The sequence below is a fragment of the Heloderma suspectum genome, chromosome 10, assembly GCF_057233095.1.
Source record: "Heloderma suspectum isolate Gila_16-S chromosome 10, 16-S_ref, whole genome shotgun sequence".
NCBI lineage: Eukaryota > Metazoa > Chordata > Lepidosauria > Squamata > Helodermatidae > Heloderma > Heloderma suspectum.
The window spans coordinates 13,427,835-13,447,977 of record NC_139467.1 but is presented as its reverse complement, the minus strand read 5'-3'; the positions used below and the strand labels follow the sequence as shown (position 1 = coordinate 13,447,977).

The 20,143-nt window shown below is 48.0% G+C and overlaps 1 protein-coding gene across 4 annotated transcripts in view; it reads right to left on the bottom strand.

Annotated features, from left to right (window-relative positions):
- Window positions 1-20,143, bottom strand: part of PHLDB3 (pleckstrin homology like domain family B member 3) — a 45,776-nt gene that overhangs the window by 13,812 nt on the left and 11,821 nt on the right. For 2 of the 4 annotated variants that reach the window (XM_084815186.1, XM_084815187.1), the window contains exons 2-9: window positions 18,596-18,877; window positions 11,233-11,373; window positions 10,678-10,815; window positions 4,540-4,668; window positions 3,693-3,848; window positions 2,855-2,965; window positions 2,006-2,092; window positions 980-1,078 (exon numbers count right to left, since the gene is read on the bottom strand). In XM_084815186.1, the coding sequence (XP_084671312.1) occupies window positions 980-1,078; window positions 2,006-2,092; window positions 2,855-2,965; window positions 3,693-3,848; window positions 4,540-4,668; window positions 10,678-10,815; window positions 11,233-11,373; window positions 18,596-18,850 (1,116 nt within the window). In that variant the 5' untranslated portion in view covers window positions 18,851-18,877. The remainder of the gene's footprint in view (window positions 1-979; window positions 1,079-2,005; window positions 2,093-2,854; window positions 2,966-3,692; window positions 3,849-4,539; window positions 4,669-10,677; window positions 10,816-11,232; window positions 11,374-18,595; window positions 18,878-20,143) is intronic. The other 2 variants (XM_084815189.1, XM_084815188.1) reach the window with 1 other exon arrangement.

Genomic DNA, 20,143 nt, shown 5'->3' with positions numbered 1-20,143 from the left:
AAACTCAGCTGTGATAGGCTACGTAAACATTTACGTATCCTATCACGGTATTTTTAAACAATCTAGCCGTGATAGGCTATGTAAATCTTTACGTAGCCTATCACGTTGGTTTTTTTTTTTAACTTGGAAATGGCGGCGGCGGCAGCCGGTCGGAAGACCGGCCGCTGCAGCCGCTGCCGCCGCCAAACCACCGCTGCCGCCGCCAGGGAGATTCGCCCAAGGTAAGTCCCGTCCCGGGAGGGGGGGCAGGGCGGGGCAGACCGTTTCGCCACCGATTTCGGGGGGCCGAATGCGCTGGCATTCAGCCTCCCCGAGATTCGTGGCGAAATTCTCTGACATCCCTACAATGATTCCCTGTGAGGAGCTGCTAGAACTGTGCATAGCTTCCCCATGTGGTGAACCACTGAAATGCAAGTGGCAACTTTCTCAGTGTAGAACCTTCAGGCCCTGGACTGATTTTGCCCACCCAGGCTGCCCACTGGCTCTTCCTGGACAGGAAGGAGTATAAGAGGGCTTCCTGTTCCAGCTGAGTCTTCCATAAGCAACAACAACTTCCTGAGCTCTGGTGTGTTCTTGTGGTTCTTTGGTCATGACTCATGGCTTGCTCCTCAGTCTTTCCTCCTGGCTTCTCCTCCTGTTCTGGCTTGCTCTTTGGTCCAGACTGACCCCACACTGAGGCCTTGACATTCCTGTAGCAAAGGGCAACCTAGTATTCCCAGTGTCTTGGGGGAGGTTGCCCCACGAGCCATTGCCAATCCCTAGTCTTTGTCCCAGATTCCCTCATCTGGACACAGCTAGGCAGTCTGATATATCTAGCCCCCACCACCACTGGTTTGTATCCCAGGTCTCCTAGTTACCCCCAGGGTTCTCTCCTGTTGAAGAAGACAATACAGATCTAAAGGAGCAGGATCACATCTGCACACATAAAAGGAAGAAAGAGACACTGAAAATCAAGGCAGACCAACAGGACAAGACAGACCTTGACAGAACTGCGGACGGAGAAGACACAGGAAGATGAGTCGGACTGGTCGGAGCCCAACACAATGACCTTCCGATCCGTCTTTTGGGTGAAAGTGAGCTGCAGGGAGACAGAGGCACATCAACACGGGGACATAGCTTAAAGGATGAAGTGGAGGGGGAACTGCTTTTTCTGGATCTGAAATACTAAAGCCATCTTCCTTTGCTTTAATCACTAGAAGCAACCAAAGGTTAAGACAGACAAAAGATTTTAAGAGCAGTCACAGCAGTTTCTTCACCTGTGGTTGTGGCAGGACACATGATCCCATCCCTATGATTCCCCCCCCCCATTTTATCCCCCAAACAACCCTGTGAGGTAGGCTATACTGAAAGATAAGGACTGGGCCAAAGTCACCCAGTGAGCTCCATGGCTGTCGGACAAACATGTGAACAAGAAACATCACATCTCAGTTGGTCCCAAATTCTTGGCGGGGTGGGGGGGGGAACAGGATTAAAAGGCCAAAATATGGCAGAAATGGGTAGACATTTTAGTATCCTAGACTAAGCAACACCTAAAATACAGCTAAACGTTGCTCAACCCCACATTTTAGATTTCAGAAAGGTGCTGCCCTCTGCCCGCAGTCTCTTGTGCTTAGCATGTGTTGTGAAGGGGCTACTTGAGGGTGCCACCTTTTTCCTGCCGTGATTTCTGTGTTCTTAACAGCTTGGCAACAGGCAAAAACTAAGTCGATGCAGCTTTCCCTAGCACTAGACCACTATACTGGAGGAAACTTGCATCTGTTGAATTTCTGCTGCCACACTACTGTAAAAGCCCTGGCAGGGAAAAGAAGAACCAAAATGGTGACAACAGCAGAGTTGGGACCTGAGATGCCTCTTTACCACCCCTGTGAAATACCAAACTGCATTTGAGTCATGCACCCACCAGTGTACAGAATCCACACAGCCCTGCTTAATGGGAATTTTTGGTCTTGGATGGACATGAGACTGGAGGATGGAGAGGTGATGGGAAGCATCAGAAAGTGCTTACCTGAGTGACACCCTGTTTATTTTCTGGAGAGTCCTCCCCGCTCTCCTCTGAATACTCCTGTCCCACGTCCATTAGGCGATTTTTCTCCTAGACACAGACAGACAAGTCACTTTTCTAGACAGGCAAGCCCTATCATAAATTTGGGATCAGATATAGACTGATCTGGTGTGCAAATCATACCTGTCTCACTTGCCTGCTATACTGATCAGTATATTATACTGATCTTCATCATTCCATGAGAAGTATGATCACTGTGTACACAATGCCATCCCTCTCCACAAGAAAATTCAAATTCCCCTCCACACCATCTCCACCCTCTAAGCCCTGAATCTCCCTGTGTTGAGCAGGGAGGTCTGCAGGAGGCTTCTACTCATGTTCACTTGAACACAAGTAGAACCCTTTATATAACCGAGAACTCTGATAGAGCAGGGTTCCTGGTCACATGGAGCCTTCTAGTTACATCAAAGTGAGTGGTGTGCACAGCCCTGCACCTCTTACTTGTGTTCATGTACCCTGTTCAGGTATAACACATGAACAGGACTAGAGAAGGGCCTCTCCAGAAGATTTCAACTCCAAGGCAGGTTCATATGGGAGAAGGTGGTCCTTTGGGTAACCTGGTCCTAAGCTGTTTAGGGCTTTGACGGTCATAACCAGCAAACGGAATTGTGCCTGGAAACGGACCAATAGCCAGAGTAACGGTTGTAACCTAGGAGTCACATGCTCCCTATAACTGGCCCTATATTGTAATGTCATTGTAAAGTGTGGGAAAGCTGGTTGGAATGGAAGGACAGGGAAGCCGGGATCCTAGGTGATTTCCTGGCTCTTGGCAGAAGAATGGGAATTCCTTACCGCGTTGAGATTCCTGACAGCCTCGCCCTTCTCCTGTGCAAATCGTTGGCACTCGTCTATCATTTGTTCCTTTGTCAGATGGGCCTGTCCTTCCAGCCTCTGCACTGTCCTCTGGATGGGTGGAGAGAACTCAGTTAGTTTGAAACTTAAGATCTCGAGGCAAGATAAGAATTCTCTGACTGATACGTTCCTAACATATTGGGAGCTCTTCCTGAAAAGTGATCAGGTGTGGGTTTAAAAACAAACACACCAAAACACCCAAAAAAGCACAATCCTAGGACTGTCAACCAATTAAAGAATGTTTAGTTGGTCATTCATCTGCCTTTACACTGATTTAATTTCTAGATATACATATTACCAAAAAGTTAAATATGGAAAGCAAAAGATAGCAAAGGAAGAGTGAGTTAGCCTACAATTTAATACTCCTTTCTAAAAAAGAAAGACCATTTTTAACATCATATTTTTTTCATTCCTTGTTCCGGTAAGATCCCAGAACCAAAACATCCTCCAAAAATAAACAGGCAAGACTTGATACTTGATCCTGCGGATTAGAGGTTGGCCTCGCTGGTTCAAAATCGACTCCCCCACCAATTGACCAACTAAACTTTTCATTGGCTACTGCACCGATTAAACCAGTTTTAAGTGTGCAGTCAACATAAAAAGAATCAGACACGTTTGTCATCCCCTCGGCACTTATTCACAAATAACATCCATGCTGCTTAAAATGCAAACAACATGTATAGGTACCAGCAGATATGAAAAGGGCTGGATAGGGGTCTTGAAAAGTGAAGGTGAACCTTAAGACCTGGAACTGGATTCCAGAAGATCTGCTTCTTACCTTTCTCTGGTTGATGCTGTTTTGCAACTGGGTGATCTCCTTGGCCAGAGCCTGGCAGGCTGCCTCCTTCTCCTCCTCTAGCCGGCTTTCCCGCTCCAGCTGCTGGAACTCTAGATCTTCATAGCATCTCAGAGCTCCTTCTAGCATCTCAGACGTCTGGGAACAGAGAATGAGAGTCAACATGGGGCTTCTAGGTTCCATTCCTTACAGTAGCAGGTCCCACTGGTTCGAGCAGCTCCCCCCAACCTGGGACCATCCAGATGTTTTGGACTACAGCTCCCATCAGCCCCAGCCAGCCTGGCCAATGGTCAGGAATGCTGGGAGTTGTAGTCCAAAGCATTGGAGAGGGGGGCAACCAGGTTGGGGAAGACTAGATTACAGAATATATACAGTTATGGTCAGCAAGCAAATAGAAGGTTCTTGGCCCAGATTTTTGGGTTTGGTCTAAGCAGATGGTAATGCATTGCAGTTCCTAGCGTGCACCATTTCAGACCATGTAGGTGAGGTGGGTGGCAAGAAGTCATATATTTAAATACTCCTACCCACACGTGCACGCATGCACTCACAGTCACAGTCACCTACTCTCTCTCTCTCTCTCTCTCTCACACCCCCCCCCCTACACTTAGAAAGCTATTATGTCCAAGAAAAAAGCTAAGCTAGAACCCTTCTCCCTGGTACCTAGTTTTCTGTAAGCAGGGAGTTTCGTGCTTTCCGTTCTTTAAAAAAATGGGACTATTTCCCTCACTTGCAATCTGAAGTGGTACAGTCCAAAGAGAGTTTCACCATGTGATCCCATCTGCTGTTTGTGCATAGGCTAAACATGCACAGGTCGCTGCTTCACACTCACCTCCTGTAGCTGGCTCTGCATTCGCTCTCGCATAGATTCAGGCTGATTGTCTAGATGAATCTGAGATTCAGCATGTTGCCGCTGCAGCTCCTCTACCTTGTGACGCTCTTGTTGCAGCCGCACCTTCTCCTGCCAAAATCAAAAAGGGCAGGGTAGCGTCACCGCATTTCCATTGGCAAGAAACAGACAGCCGCTTAGTCCTTGCCTGCTAGGATTGGGCACTCCTTTCTCACGAAGACTTGATCAGCGCGGCGATAACACTGCCTGTGAGGCCTAGTTCCCAGTGATGTGGTAACTCCAGCCTTGTATTTAACAACTCGCCTGGTCACCATAGGCAGCCAGGAATTTCATGCAGGTAAGTGAGTGAGATGGTGGAGGATGGACTGATCGCTCCATCTCTTGTCCACCAGTCCACTCGGTATCCTTGCTAGCTGCATAGCGAGGAAAGCCCCTGCACCCAGCTGGATACCTAGCGGCTTGGCAGAAGAGGAAACCATTGTTCCAGACAGGGCCGGCACCAAGGGTAGGTATGGTTGGGCACCTGCCGAAAGCCACACCCCAGCAGGGGCCCACTGACAAATGCCCCCTGGACTTGCGCCTCCTCTTCACCATGGCAACCTGCTTGTTCACCTGCCTCTCACTCTGGCCCAGACAACCGTGGTGGTGAGAAGGAAGAGCAGGAGACACCGCTTTCTACTTGTTCATTGGCTTTCTGCCTGTCAAGAAGTGGTGGCAATGATAAGAGGAAGAGGAGCAATATCTGTTGGTGACAATGATGATGAGAAAGTAACCTGACTGAGTGAAGGGGCCCGTTGAGGGTACCTGGCCCAAAGGCCTTCAAAAACCTGGAGCTAGCACTGGTTCCAATCCTCCTCCACCAGTCTGCTTGGTAAAAGTCTCTCTTTTTTTTTACTAGCCTGCTAAGAGAGAAGTAGCCTACATTTCCATACAGGCTATAGACAAGGAGGCATCCCTTTCTGGGCAGCCAGCATGGAAATGCAGGCTACTAACCTCTTAGGGGGCTAGTACACATTTTTGGAAACTAGTAACATTGGTGGGCTCTTTTACAATGCTGGGTAAAGCTGTGTCTGGACTTTTTTACTTCAGACTATAGGTGAGAGGACTCTAGTAGTGCAGTTAGATAATTTTAGACTCTGGGACCCCCTTTTTATGTGGCAATGTGTACTACTTTACTTACTTCCACTGGTCTTTTGCTCACACACCCAGACAGTAAGGTATAATACTTCACTTACTTCAAAATGTGGCAAGCCAGGATACCTAGGCGTCTAACCGGGACGCAGAATAATGGGCTCAAGCTACAGGAAGCCAGATTCCAGCTGAACATCAGGAAAAACTTCCTGACTGTTAGAGCAATACGACAATGGAACCAATTACCCAGGGAGGTGGTGGGCTCTCCCACACTGGAGGCATACAAGGACGAGGCTGGACAGCCATCTGTCAGGGATGCTCTGACTTGGATTCTTGCACTGAGCAGAGGGTTGGACTCAATGGCCTTGTAGGCCCCTTCCAACCCTCCTATTCTATGATTCTATGAACCCGAAGTCCTGCCCTGACAGCACCTCTGGAGGGCACACATCGTGCAAAGCTCCCCCATGACAAATAACATCCCTAGCTGTGAAAACTAGCATTGCAAGGAGAAGGCTAAACTGGAAATATTCTCTCCCATAATCCCAGTTTCTATGCACAAGGAATTTATTTTGTACATACGAGTCCCTGCCTGCAGTCTGAAGTGGTACAGCGCAGACACAGGTTTACCCCTTCCAGTCAGAACTAGGCTTAGCTGGAGGAAAGCAAAAGATTCTAGGTACAAGGAGTGTGGAAGCAAAGGATTCTGGGAGAAATATATAACCTATCCAAGCGGCGTCAGAACCATAACTGACTTCATGCCATTTAGGAGTTGATCTTTTACAATGACTGTCTGCAGAGTGATGGACTGAATGTGCAACTTAGGATGCTGTCTTATTTCAGGGTCAGACAGTTTGTCCATTCAGCCCAGCCACAGTCTTGGCTTGTGCCTTTCTCATCACCTGCTACCTGATCCTTGTTTAACTGGAGACGCCAGGAACTGAACCTGGGAACTTCTGCATGCAAAGCACATACTTTCCCACTGGTCTATGTCCCCCAGTTTTTAAGATCTGAAGTCACATAGGCATGGGGCCAGCAAGTAGTTCTGCCAAATAGTGAATGTGAACCTGCCACTGAGAGAGGGTTCCTCCTTGTGTGGATAGTGTTATTGTATACTTTATTCACAGGACTTGCTCTTATTTGGGCGGGGTCAAGGGTTTCCTTTTTACTGTTCTGCTCTTGTTGGAGAGTGACAATAAAGTTTTTGTCTAGCTTCCAGACATGGAGTATCCTTGAAGCCTTTCATGACACTCTTCTCATTTACTCATGCCTCTATCTCTCCAAGCCACACTGCACATTTACAAAGTACAAAATGGGAGGGAGGTAGCACAGATGGGGGCCTGGAAGGAGTCTGCAGGCAATCAAGTGCCCACCCTAGCACAGGCTTTGTCTGTATTCAGTCCTGCTCTTAAAATGGTGTATTAGGATGATAATGGTTTATATACAGCATCATCTTGACACCCAGAGGGAGAGGGTAAGGCCAGCAAAGGCCGCTGTTCCTCCTCCTGTTCACAAGTAAAAAGGCAGTGACAGCAAGCAGGACAAAAAGCTGGGCCAAGCAATTCCAGAGGTTTAGCAGTGGCAGCCCTGTCGGGGTGTGGGCCTTGGCAGGTGCCCAGCAATGCAGTTCCCTGGCACCGGCCCTGTGTCTGTACTTAAACTCCACATGCTGTTTGTAGCTCTCTCCAATACACCTTAACAGGATGGATGTTCGGTACTTCGCTGAGGCAGTTTTTGTCTCTGTTCCCACTTCCTCCTTTTTAAAAAGGCCCTGAAACACTATTTATTGACAGGGTGTTTTTCGGGAATCCACTGCTGGTTCTCCTTAGTGTATATTTTCCCGTTCACTCCCCTACTTTTTTAAAAAATAGTTTTTAAATGGATCGATAGGGTGTTTCCACACAGATTTTTTTGGAGTGAGAGAGGCATTTGTTTGTGGGTGAACAGAGTATCAAATCAACATAGGCCAAAGGGCCTCGGTGAGGATCAGCATAGGAGAAGCAGGAGCCTAGGAAAGGAGAGCAAGAAGGGGGATACGCATGTTGAATGGGCCACAGAAATGAGCATAGCCTCCCATGTTTCAGATTACAATTGTTCACTTACAACATATGCCATTTTCATTTACTCCGCAAGACCCTGCCCTACAGTGATTTAAAAGCCAAACAGAGTGGCATTTACAGATATTGCCATACAAACCGTAATTGTCTCACAAGATGGTTACAGCTCAGAACTCAAGGCAGGCTACGGACTGCACAAGGTTTTAGTGTCCATGAGCATGCTTCCAAATTGTTTATGGGCACAATTCAAAGTGCTGGTTCTTACCTAAAAGCCCTGAAAGGTGTGGGACAAGATATTTGAAGGGCCACCTCCTCCCATACAATCCTGTCTGCCCGGTGCATTCAAAATCAGAGGCCCTTTTATGTGTCCCACCACCTTCGGAGTAGGATAGCCATTTTACAAACTGCCCCAAAAGAGGAAATGCAGCACCAAAAAAAGAGGACAAAAAGATGGCAGTGATTTGCATAAGTTTTGCATACGCTAACTGACATGCATAGATGCAAAGTTAGAAATAATATTTATAATTTAAATAGAAACACAGTTTCACCATAGTGTGGAAGATTGTGACCAGGTGACCTGTGTGCCCGCCTTTTGAGTCAGCTGTCCAGGGGCTAACTGTGGAAGGGAGATGGTTCTTAGGGTTCTTTATCATTAAATCGGAATTGGATAGGATAGCCTTTCAAACAGAGGACATCTTCAAATAGAGGACGGTCCACTGTAAAAGAGGACAAATGGCCACCGTAGGCCCCGGGGCCTGTCCTGTTATGGCACCTAGGTTATCAAGCTCCCTCTCTAGAGAGATTTGGTTGGGTCCCTCTCTTTTACATTTTAAGCAAGCCATTAAGGCTTTTTAAAAAATAAATTCACTGAGCTTCTTAGCTTGGTCTAAAGTGTTGCCTTCCCTGTTAATTTTGCTCCCTGTTTTGTTCTGCTCTTGATTTTATTGTGTCATTGTACTTAAATGGATTGTGAACTGCTTTGATGGACTTTTTTAGGGGCAAAAAAGCAGCATAGAAATGTTTTTGTACATAAAATAAACACACATACATGTGCAGTAAAGGACAAGATGCATCCACATCTTACTCAGAGATCTGTAACTGCTAGAGAGCCTGGATGACATCTGGGTGTGGGTGTGTGAGTGAGGGTGCCTCGGACGTTTAACAAGCGCACGCTAGCAATGCATGCTAACAACATTTTAAAAGGAATTCTCAAAGGCAAGATAGGGGGCAGCGATTTCCTGTGGACTAGAAAATAGGCCCTGTTCCTGGTAAAATACGGACAGCTGAAGTGTCTGAATGAGAAGAACAGATAAGGTGGAGTCAGAGGGGGTAAGGAAAACTGGGAAGCAAATGGGCAGAGGAGAACTATACACAACCAGTGTATCGTAGACTGGGTTATCCTTCTGTCCAGCTGGATGATGTCATCAGGAAGGGACGATAAAGAAACCTAGAGTCCATGTACTGATTTGGAATAACTTGCCAAACCTTTGGCTGTAGGTCTCTTACGTTTTAATTCATGTAACCCATCATATGTGCCCGTGGGTGAAGTGGGATAGGAGTTGCAGAAGCAGCGGCAGCAACACAAGGAAGGGGAATATATAACATATGATTTGCAGCCTCCGTTCACACAAAGCTGGGGTGGCCCTGAGGTCACTAAGGTTCCTGGAATGCTTTCCGGTTTTGATTCTTCGTCCTTATTTATTTTCTTTTAACCAGGAAAAATAGCACCGCCAAGCACTTCCACACCCACTTTCATCTGAACTTGACTTTGTTTTTGTTTCTGTACATTTGTGCACTGCACAGGAGTTTCAGGAATTTAACAACAACAAAAGAGGAGAGAAAAAAGATGCAACCTACATAAGGACCTAAGAAGAGCCCTCCGGGATCAGACCAAGGGTGCATCTGGTCCAGCATTCTGTTCGCACGGTGGCCAACCAGCTGTCGACCAGGGACCCACAAGCAGGGCATGATTGCAACAGCACCCTCCTGCCCATGTTCCCCAGAAGCTGGTGCACATAGGCTCACTGCCTCTGACACTGGAGGTAGTATATAGCCTGAGCCCAGGAACTAAATGGAGCTCGCCGTGCTTGCACACAAAAACTCATTCCTACCCCCAAGCTTTTCTTTCAGCAGTATAATTTCAGGCAGTGGGTGGGGGGGGGGATTAATTTTGTTGTTGCTATGGTTAAAACAGCTAGGAGTCAGAAACCCTTGCTGATCTATTGCAGTCACCCAAAGATCTACCAGTAGATCCGGATCTGTGTTAAGTAACCACAAGCAGAGAGGGAGAGAGAGAGAAAGTTAGTAAATAATTACAAGCAAAATTGTTACAATTATGCATTTTGTGGTTCTGACAAAGAGCATTTATATTCAGGTTAAACAGACTGTTATTTTGAAAAAGGGGCATGCGGGGCCAATGAGGAAAGGAAGCAGTGCTAAATGGGTGTGGTTAGAGGGAGATGGGGGGGGCCCACCAGGTCAAAGTATCTGCTAAAGCTGTGTTTCCCCACGCCTTACTCCAGTGCTGGCTTTTGGAGCTGTGTCTTAGGTAACCTAAGCCAGTGGTCTTCAGACTGCGTTCTAAGGAATGCTTTGGCTCCCCAGAAACTTAAGAACGTAAGAAGAGCCCTGCTGGATCAGGCCAAGGGTCCATCTAGTCCAGCATTCTGTTCGCACAGTGTCCAACCAGCTGCTTGTGGAAAACCCACAAGCAGGACATGAGAGCAACAGCACCCTCCCGCCCATGTTTCCCACCAACTGGTGTACATAGGCTCACTGCTTCTTACTGTTACTGGAGGTAGCTCATAGCCGTCAGGACTAGTAGCCATTGATAGCCTTTTCCTCCAGGAAAACCTCAACTGCATCTGAAGGCAGAGTTTAGACAAAAGCAGTATGGGAAAGCCACTGAGAAGAACCCTACTGAGGAGCACCTTACTTTCTCCCTTTCGGCGTGGCACCTGCGCTCCGTCTCAACAAGCCGCTTCTGCAGCTCCAGCAGCCGCTCCTCTTCCCGTCTCAGTTCTTGCCGCTCTTCCTTCAGTTCTCCTTCCAACAAAGCTCCTTCCAGGTCCATCTGCCAGGGAGGGGAGCCATGTCAGAAGAACCGTGCCAAAACATTCCAACAGCAAGGAAGCGATCACCGACAAACCTCCACACAACCACTAGGGGGCAGAGGTGCAAACAAACGCATGGAAAGGGGAAAAAGAAGAACCCAGGAGTCCTGACTTCCAGGCTCCCTTGATCCGACCACTAGAGACCACTCCCCACACTGCGCTGGGCACCCTGGGAACTAAGTGCTGCGTGAGGAGAGATTTCCCGTTCTGCGGAGCCAGCAGGTCCTGTTGTCTGTGTATCTGTGAAATGCTTCAATCCCTCCCCGCCTGACTGGGTGTGGTACTTCCACAATACCGGTTTTACAGGTGCCGATTGCTGTCCAACGGACACCCCTTTCCCATGATGTGGGAAAGGGACTGAACAGGCTGAGGCATACCTCTATGTTCAGCTCCTTCTTCCGATGATGCAGTTCTTTGATCCGATTTTCAAGAGCCGAGATCTTGCTCACAACATGATGTTGTCGCTGCAGCTCCCCTTTTGTGTGACACCCATTCCGTCCTCTCCAAGGACTCTCAGACTGTGAAGAAAGCATGGCATGATTAGAAGTTACACGTGTGCACAGGCTGCATTCACACAAAAATAAATACTGTGCACAGTCCTGGCCATTGCCTCATCTCAAGAACAATCATAGAACTGTGAAAGGTACAGAAAAAGGCAGTGAACAAGATCGAGCGGATGCAGCACTTTCCCCATAAGGAGGGCTAAAGTAGTTAGACTGAATTGGTATAGACATGATATGAGTGCCATCTTGCCAGGAAAATTGTTATAGAACACTTGGGGAAAGGAACATGGATATTTGGGATGATTTCTGTTGTTTGTTGGCTGTATTCACAGTGTGTGGATGTCTCGTACAAACTCGGGGGCGGGAGGCAGAGTTGCAGTGGTCTATCGTGATATTATTCCTCTCATCAGGTGCCCTGGCCCACAGTCTACTGGTTTGAATGCGTATACTTAAAAGTGGGTGCTCGGGACAGAATAGGGATTCTATTGGTGTACCACCCACCCTGCTGCTCAACAGTCTCCCTTCCTGAGCTAGCCAGGGTGATCTCAGCAGTGGTGATGGAATCCCCTCAGCTTGTTCTGCTGGGAGACTTCACCATCCATGCTGAGGCTGCCCTATCGGGAGTGGCTCAGGACTTCATGTCCTCCATGACGAACATGGGTCTGTCCCAAGTGGTTTTTGGCCCCACTCGTACAGCAAGTCACACTCTAGACCTAGTTTTCTATGCTGGGCAGGATGACGGTGATCTGGGTGTGGAGGAACTTTCTGTTGTTCCGTTGTCATGGACAGATCGCTACCTGGTGGGGCTTAGACTCACTGGAACTCAGTGCCTCTGCAGGGGTGGGGGACCGATTAAGTTGGTCCACCCCAGGAGGCTGATGGATCCGGATGGTTTCCTGACGGCTCTCAGGGATTTTCCTGCTGCCTCGGCAGGCGATTCTGTCGAAGCCCCAGATGATCTCTGGAATAGGGAACTGGCAGTGATGAAGCAAATAAGACAGAGTCTAGAGCGATGTTGGCGGAAAACTCAGAATGAGTCCAATTGAACACGGGCTAGAGCTTATCTGAAGGCCTACTCCATGGCAGTGAGGGCAGCAAAGAAGTCTTTCTTTTCTGCCACCATTGCATCTGCAGGGACCCGGCCAGCGGAGCTGTTTCGAGCAGCCAGGGGCCTTCTACATCCTGGCCCATGGGATGAAAATTCTGACCACTCCACAGCCCGCTGTGAGCAATTTGCCCAGCACTTTGCTGATAAAATCGCTCGGATCTGTTCTGACTTAGATGCTGTAGCTGATGCAGATCCTGTGGATGTCATTTTGACTCCTGCTTGTTCGGTGTTGATGGATTCTTTTCCATTTGTGCAGCCCGAGGATGTGGACAAGATCCTTGGAGCGGTGAGAGCCACCACATGTATGCTGGATCCTTGCCCCACCTGGCTTATTAAAGAGGCCAGAGGAGGACTGGCTGCGTGGACAGCGGGAATGGTTAATGCCTCTCTCAAACAAGGCATTGTTCCATTGTGCTTAAAAGAGGCAGTTGTGAGACCTCTGTTGAAGAAGCCTTCCCTGAATCCCATCATACTAGATAACTGTCATCCAGTCTCTAACATACCATTTTGGGGCATGGTATTAGAGCGTGTGGTAGCCTCCCAGCTCCAGGGGTTCCTGGATGAAATGAATTATCTTGATCCATTTCAATCTGGTTTCAGGCCTGAGTATGGGATGGAGACAGCTTTGGTCACCTTGGTGGATGACCTACGCCAGGAACTGGACAGGGGGAGTGTGTCTCTGTTAGTTCTGCTGGACCTTTCGGTAGCATTCGATACCATCAACCATGGTATTCTTCTGGGACGCCTCGCTGGGATGGGACTTGGAGGTACTGTTTTACAGTGGCTCCATTCCTTCCTAGTGGGGCGAACTCAGAAGGTGGTGTTATGGGATGCCTGTTCAACTCCGTGGCCGTTAGCTTGTGGGGTCCCTCAGAGTTCTGTTAGGGATGTACGAAAGTGACTTACCTTTTCGTGGATTCTGTTCATGGGGAGGGCGTTCCGTCCCTCCCCCTGGAATCCTCGATGGGGGGGAGGCGATCCGGTCCTCCCTCCAAGAATCCTCGACGGCCAGCTGTGCTCCGTGGCAGCTCCGCGGAGCAGCCGGCCAGGCCCAGGCCAGGGCCGTCCGTGGCCGGATTTCCGGCCATGGAGGGCTCTGGGTAAAAAAAAAAAGCGTCTGCAAATGGCGGCAGCTATGGCCGCTGCCATTTGCGTTCCTTATTTTTCGCCATCTGAGTCTACGTCAATATTTACGTAGACTAAGACAAAGAAAAGAAAGGGGAACGCAAATAGCGTAGTGGGCGCTATTTGCATTCCCCTTTCTTTTCTTCCTCATAGTCTATGTAAATATTGACGTAGACTAAGACGGCGAAAAATAAGGAATGCAAATGGTGGCAGCCGTAGCCGCCGCCATTTGCGTACGCATTTTCTTTTTTTTTTACCCAGACGTGATAGGCTACGTAAGTCTTTACGTAGCCTATCACGTCTATGGGGGGGGGGAGACACAGACTGCAAATGGCGGCGGCAGCCGTTCGGAAGACCAGCCGCCGCCACTGCCACCGCCGAGGCCGCCGCTGGAGCCGCTGCCGTCCGGAACATCCTCCCCAGGTAAGTCTCGTCCCCGGGGGGATCCGCAGGGGCAGGGGATGGCAGGCCGTTCCACGATGGATTTCGGGGGCCGAATGCACTGGCATTCGACCTCACCGAGATCTGTCGCAGAATTCTCTGACATCCCTAGGTTCTGTTCTGTCCCCCATGCTATTTAATATCTACATGAAACTGCTGGGAGAGGCTGTCCAGAGTTTTGGAGTTTGGTGCCACCATTGACGCCCAGCTCTACTACTCCTTTCCACCAGATTCCAAGGAAGCTTTTTCTGTCCTTAACCAGTGTTTGGCATCAATAATAGACTAAATGAGGGAGAACAAAATGAAACTTAATCCAGACAAGACAGAAGTGCTCCTGGTCAGTCAAAAGGCAGATCAGGGAATAGGGATTCAGCCTGTGTTGTATGGGATTGCACTCCCCTTGAAGACTCAGGTTCGCAGTTTGGGGGTGCTCCTGGATTCAGCCCTAAGCCTAGATGCTCAAGTTTCAGCGCTGGCCGGGAGTGTCCTTGCACAGTTAAAACTAGTGTGCCAACTGCTTCTGTTCCTGGAGATGTCTGATCTGGCCATAGTGACACATGCCTTAGTTACATCCCGTTTGGATTACTGCAATGCGCTCTATGTGGGGCTGCCTATGAAGAGTGTTCGGAAACTGCAGTTGGTTCAAAGAGCTGCTGCCAGACTGTTGACTGGGGCTGGCTACAGGGAGCATACAACTCCCTTGTTAGAACAATTTCACTGGCTTCTAGTCTGTTTCTGGGCACAATTCAAAGTGCTGGTCATGACCTATAAAGCCCTATATGGCTCAGGCCCGGGTTATCTGAAAGACCGTATCCTCCCTTATGAACCTGCCCGTGTCCTGAGATCTTCTGGGGAGGCCCTTCTCTCAGTCCCACCACTATCACTGGCATGTTTGGTGGGAACCCGGGAGAGGGCCTTCTCAGTGGCTGCCCCACAGCTGTGGAACACCCTTCCCAGGGAGGCTACGATGGCTCCCTCCTTGATGTGTTTCCGGAGGCAAGCTAAAACATTCTTGTTCCAGCAGGCCTTCGGGACATATTTGGAACCTGGGGGTAAGCTGCTAAAATGCTGTTTTAAAATGCTGTTTTATGTTTTAATATAATTTTAATTGTATTGTTGTTTAATTATATTTTAACTTTTGTATATTTTCATATGTTTTAATTGTATATGTTTAAATTTTTGCAAGCCACCTTGTGTCCCAGTACTGGGAAAAAGGCAGAATAATAATAATAATAATAATAATAATAATAATAATAGAAGACTCATCTGCTAATCCAGCCTTCCCCAACCTGGATCCCCCAGATGTTTTGGACTACAACTCCCATCAGTCCCTAGATAGTATAGCCAATGGTGAGTGTGAGGGGAGTTGTAGTCAAAATGTCTGAAAGGCACAGGTTTGGGAAGGCTGCATTAAGCCATTTCATACAGAAGACTTAGAGCTCCTTCACACTGAGTTTTTATCCTGCTATTGAGATTGCTCATTCACGGAAGTTTGCAGGTCCTTTAAATGACGTCATGAACCTCCAGGGCATCTCCTGCCCTAAATGACCTGTATTCCGTTTTTAAATAAATCGCAGATAATAAGCTATCAAATTAACCTGTTGCGTTCCACTTGAGTTCCTTCCGTGAAAAGAGGAAAAGTGGCAAGAAGAGGAGCGAGATCAATTAAAGATCATGGAAGACTTAGATAAGGGGGAGAATGAGGAGGAAAGGGGAGGGGGGAAAGGAAGCACATGTAAAGGAAGTCCGTTGTGATCCAGCATTTAAAATGGAAGCAGAAAGCCCCATTTTAAATGCAGGATTTTAGGCTGGTGTAGAGATGCTCATAATCACAACCATACAGTTCCTAATGGCATACCTTACAAATATTGATGGCAAGGATATTTTCATTTAGTAATATATTGTCCCTGTGCCATCCATGTAAGTTTTCACTTCCCTGTTGAATATGAACATACGGAATGGCTTCATAATGAGTCAGCGTGCTGCTCCATTTAGCCCAGTGTTGTCTGATTTCCCACTCCTGCTACTTGAGATCCTTTTCAGTGGAGATGACAGGTGTGGATTGAGACAGGGACCATCCAGATGCAAAGCAGGAGCTCTATTGCTGTGCTATGATGCATCCCTCTAAAGGTGACAAAAAGGTGTGGAGATGCCCCACTGGGATTGCAAAAACGTGTTCCGAAACTTAGGAGGCAGCTCAGAAGGAAGGAGAGATGGAGATCTGAATCCCCCAGCGAGAGAAGAAATCCCGTCCTTGTTGGTGTGTTCTGATCTTTCCTGCCACTGCCACCGCCACCACCTCCACAACCGCCACCATCGCTACCCCTTCATCCAGGCAGTACTTAACTGAGAGTTGTTGGGCCTCAAGCTCACCTAACCAAAGCTTCTGACTTAGGAATCCTTCCCCCAGCAGTGTGTGCCTGCCAATTCAGGTTAGGAACTAAGAGGAGGTGGTGACCAACCCCACACACCAGCAGGACTCATAGGTGGAGGAGGGAAAACCTGCTCTCCTCCCTCTTTTAGTAGTATGGGCAGCCAGACTAATGTTTTAAGCACCGACAGTGACATATCGACAACTGGATTTCCTTTCCCCCCACTCCAGTGACAGTGTCAGCTTCATGTTCTGAGGGCCCTTGGGTAATATGTCCACCTCTTCCTCATAGCTGTTGCTGCTTGGTGGGTTCAGGTGAACAGACTGTGGTCACGTATGGGCACAAGAATCGGCCCGAATTCCGGAGAATCCTGGCTTACCGTGAATGAGCTCCATTCTGGTGTAAGCAGCCCATTCCCTCCCACTTGGCTCCTCCTGCCTATGTCAGGGCCTAAACTAACCAGAAACAGAAAGCTAAGTGTGTCTTCTGAATTGGGATCCTGGCTTGTTGCTCCCAAACAAGCCAGTATTCGTAAACCAAGAATGAGCCCTGTTTGCGACTGTGGCTTGTAAGTGGCACAACAAGGCAGGACCCCTGGGTTCAGACAACATGCTGATCTACTTTCGGATTAGTTTTGCTGCTTTCACTGATGGGAGGAGCCAAGGAAGAGCAGACATGCTGCGTGCACTAGCACACAGCTCATTCACAGTAAGCCAGGATTCTCCAGAATTCTGGCTTATCATTGTGTCCGAATGCAGCCAGTAACAGGAAGGAGGAGGCACATCAAGGCCAATGGGGCTTGGAGATTGGTGGTGCCCGCCCCCCAGCAGGTGCCTAGCAATGCCGGCCTCTGAAACTGGTTCTGCCTAGTGATTATGATACTGACAACAAAATCGAAGCTTTCAGCATTCTAAGTCCACGCAAGTTGTATTCACGCTCTTTCAAAAGGACTCAGATCCAGCTTCCAGGCTGCTAATAGGGAGCTGTTTGGGGTAACATATCTTACTTAGTCACCTCCGCTGATTCCTGGTCCATTTGGGGGCATAATTTAAAATGTTGTGGTTTGGTGTGGCAAAATATCCTGGGCCAGCCTTGGGTGAATTTTGCACCCTAATACCAATTTCTGCACTTGCCACGTACTTGTATGGAACCCTAGCACACACACACAGTCCCAAACAAAGACGTTTTGCCACTCCACACATCATATTTTTAAGTGTACACTCTCTCTATATATAGCCAACATGAAAGCCATTGTGGTGTAGTGGTTCCAGTGTTGGGCTGGGACTCAGGAGATCTGGGTTCAAGTCCGCACTTGGCCATGACGCTCACTGGGTGACTTTGGGCCAGTCATTGACTCACATCCTAACCTACCTCACAGGGTTGCTGTGAGGATAAAATGGAGAGGAGGAAGAGGATTATGTAAGATGGCTTGAGCTCTTTGCAGGAAAAAGGTAGGATACAGTATAAATATAATAAATAAATATTTTAAGTCAGTATCTAAATATGTAACATGCAAATGTGACGTGTTTGCATACTCGGTTTAATTATTGGTTTCCTTTTGTGTTTCAATGTTCATTGTATTGTGTTTTTAACCTTGCTACTGATTGTCATCTGTTTTTATACTGTGGATTTTCATGCACTTATCAAAGACATAAAACTGGCTATGGGTCCTTAAACATAAGAAGAGCCATGTTGGATCAGACCAAGGGTCCATCTCGTCCAGCATTCTGTTCACACGGTGGCCAACCAGCTGTCGACCAGGAACCCACAAGCAGGGCATGGGTGCAACAGCACCCTCCCACCCATGTTCCCCAGCAACTGGTGTACATAGGCTCACTGCCTCTGGTGCTGGAGGTAGCACATAGCCATCAGGACTAGTAGCCATTGATAGCCTTCTCCTTCAGGAATTTGTCCAACCCCCTTTTAAAGCCATCCTTCTTGAATGTACTCACAGTTTCAGATTTTGGTCTGCTGCAACGTTGCGTGCGCCATGGCACACAAGACGGCTTCAAGCAACTCCTGCTAAAATTTGAACCATGATTTCAGGTATGATGAATGCAAAACTATGCTAGTCAGGCTGCTCCTTTGCATTTTTAAAAAATGGCTTTTTCCTGCACAACCAATAAAAAAACCTCAAAACCTCATTAAACCACAAGTGTGAAAAAGCCGTTAAACAGTCAGTGCCACTCACCCCGTTCTGGGCACTCTCTGTGCTGCTGGCTTCATCATCCTCCATACAGTCGCTGGAGTTGCCTCCTGGACCGGATCCACCTTCAGAAGAAAGTGAGTCACCTTCCGTACTGCTCTGGGTGGGGGATCCCTGCTTGTCTGGCGATTGGTGGCACTCTGGCACATCTTCTAGGTGGTCTTTCCCCAAGGCGGCTCGATAAGGGCAGCGCTCTGACTGGCTAAGTACCCCCATGGCTTCGGTGTTCTGGAGCACCATTGCTCAAGAGCACATGTTAATGGTGTCCTGCAATCGTGAATAATAAAGGTGGTGCTGTTGTTGCTGGTGTTATTACTGTTAGTAGTAGTAGTATATAAAAGCATAAGGACAACATAAGGTCTATCTCATCCAGTCTTGTAAATAAGCCCACAAAAGTTATTAGCCTGCATTTTTTTACTAGCCTCCTAAAGGCTAATAACACTGTGTTCCCATGCTGACCACACAGAAGATGCCCCCCTCCTCTATGACCAGTGTGGAAATGCAGAATACTAGACCCTTAGCAGGCTATTTTTAAAAATTGCCTTCTATCAAACAGGCTGGTGGAGGAGAAATAGAGCTAAGGGACGGGTTTCCCTTCCTCTACAGCCAGCACAGAAACAATATGGACTGGCGGAGGAAGAATGGAGAAATCTTACTTACTTCCCTACGTGGAGTATATCTATACACTCGCCTGCATAGAATTCCTGCTCGCCAACTAGGCAAATTGTGTTCAATACAAGGCTGATCTAAACCAACATTCTGTTTCCCAAAGTGACCAGCATGGTTGTCCTGGAATCCCACAAACAGGAATGAAGGCCATAGCCTTTCCATCTTGTTTGCCCTCCAGCAAAAAGGTATCTGGAAGCACACTGCAAAGGTTCCATTAAGCCTGTGGTCCTCCAGATGTTGTTGGACTACAGTTGCCATCATCCCTGATCATTAGCCATGCTAGCTGGGATTTGAGTCCATCAACATCTGGAGGGCCCCAGGTTCCCCATTTCTGCATTAAGTTTCAATTATTTGTTTATCAATGCATCACCAATGTGCATGCTGCTTTACGACATGGGTGCAGAACCTCTTTCCACCTGAGGGCCAAATTCCATTTTGGAGATAATCTCAGGGGCTGCATGCCAGTGGTGGAAGGCAAAGGCAAAAGGGTGTGGGACCAAAAATACCAGCATATTTTAGGAGAGGCCGAAGACTTTAGGAGAGGCTTTCAATCTTTTAGAATGAGGGAAAAAACTACACAAATTCTGGGAAACCACTAAATGATACGTGCTTGGCGGAAAGGAGGTAGGGCCAGGGAAAGGGGGCATGACCTTTTGGGGAACCACAGAGGGACAGATTGGGAGCCCAGGCCTGCGGTTCTGCACCCCTATTTTAAGATGTAGAAAGAAGACAGGCTCCCTGCCCCAAGAAGGTTACAATCTCAAATTCAACCCCACAACAAAAGAGGAAGGGGAGAGAGATGGACTCTGGGCAAAGGCACTGCTTTTTCAGACAGCCTTTGGGACTTAATGCTTTTGGCATTCC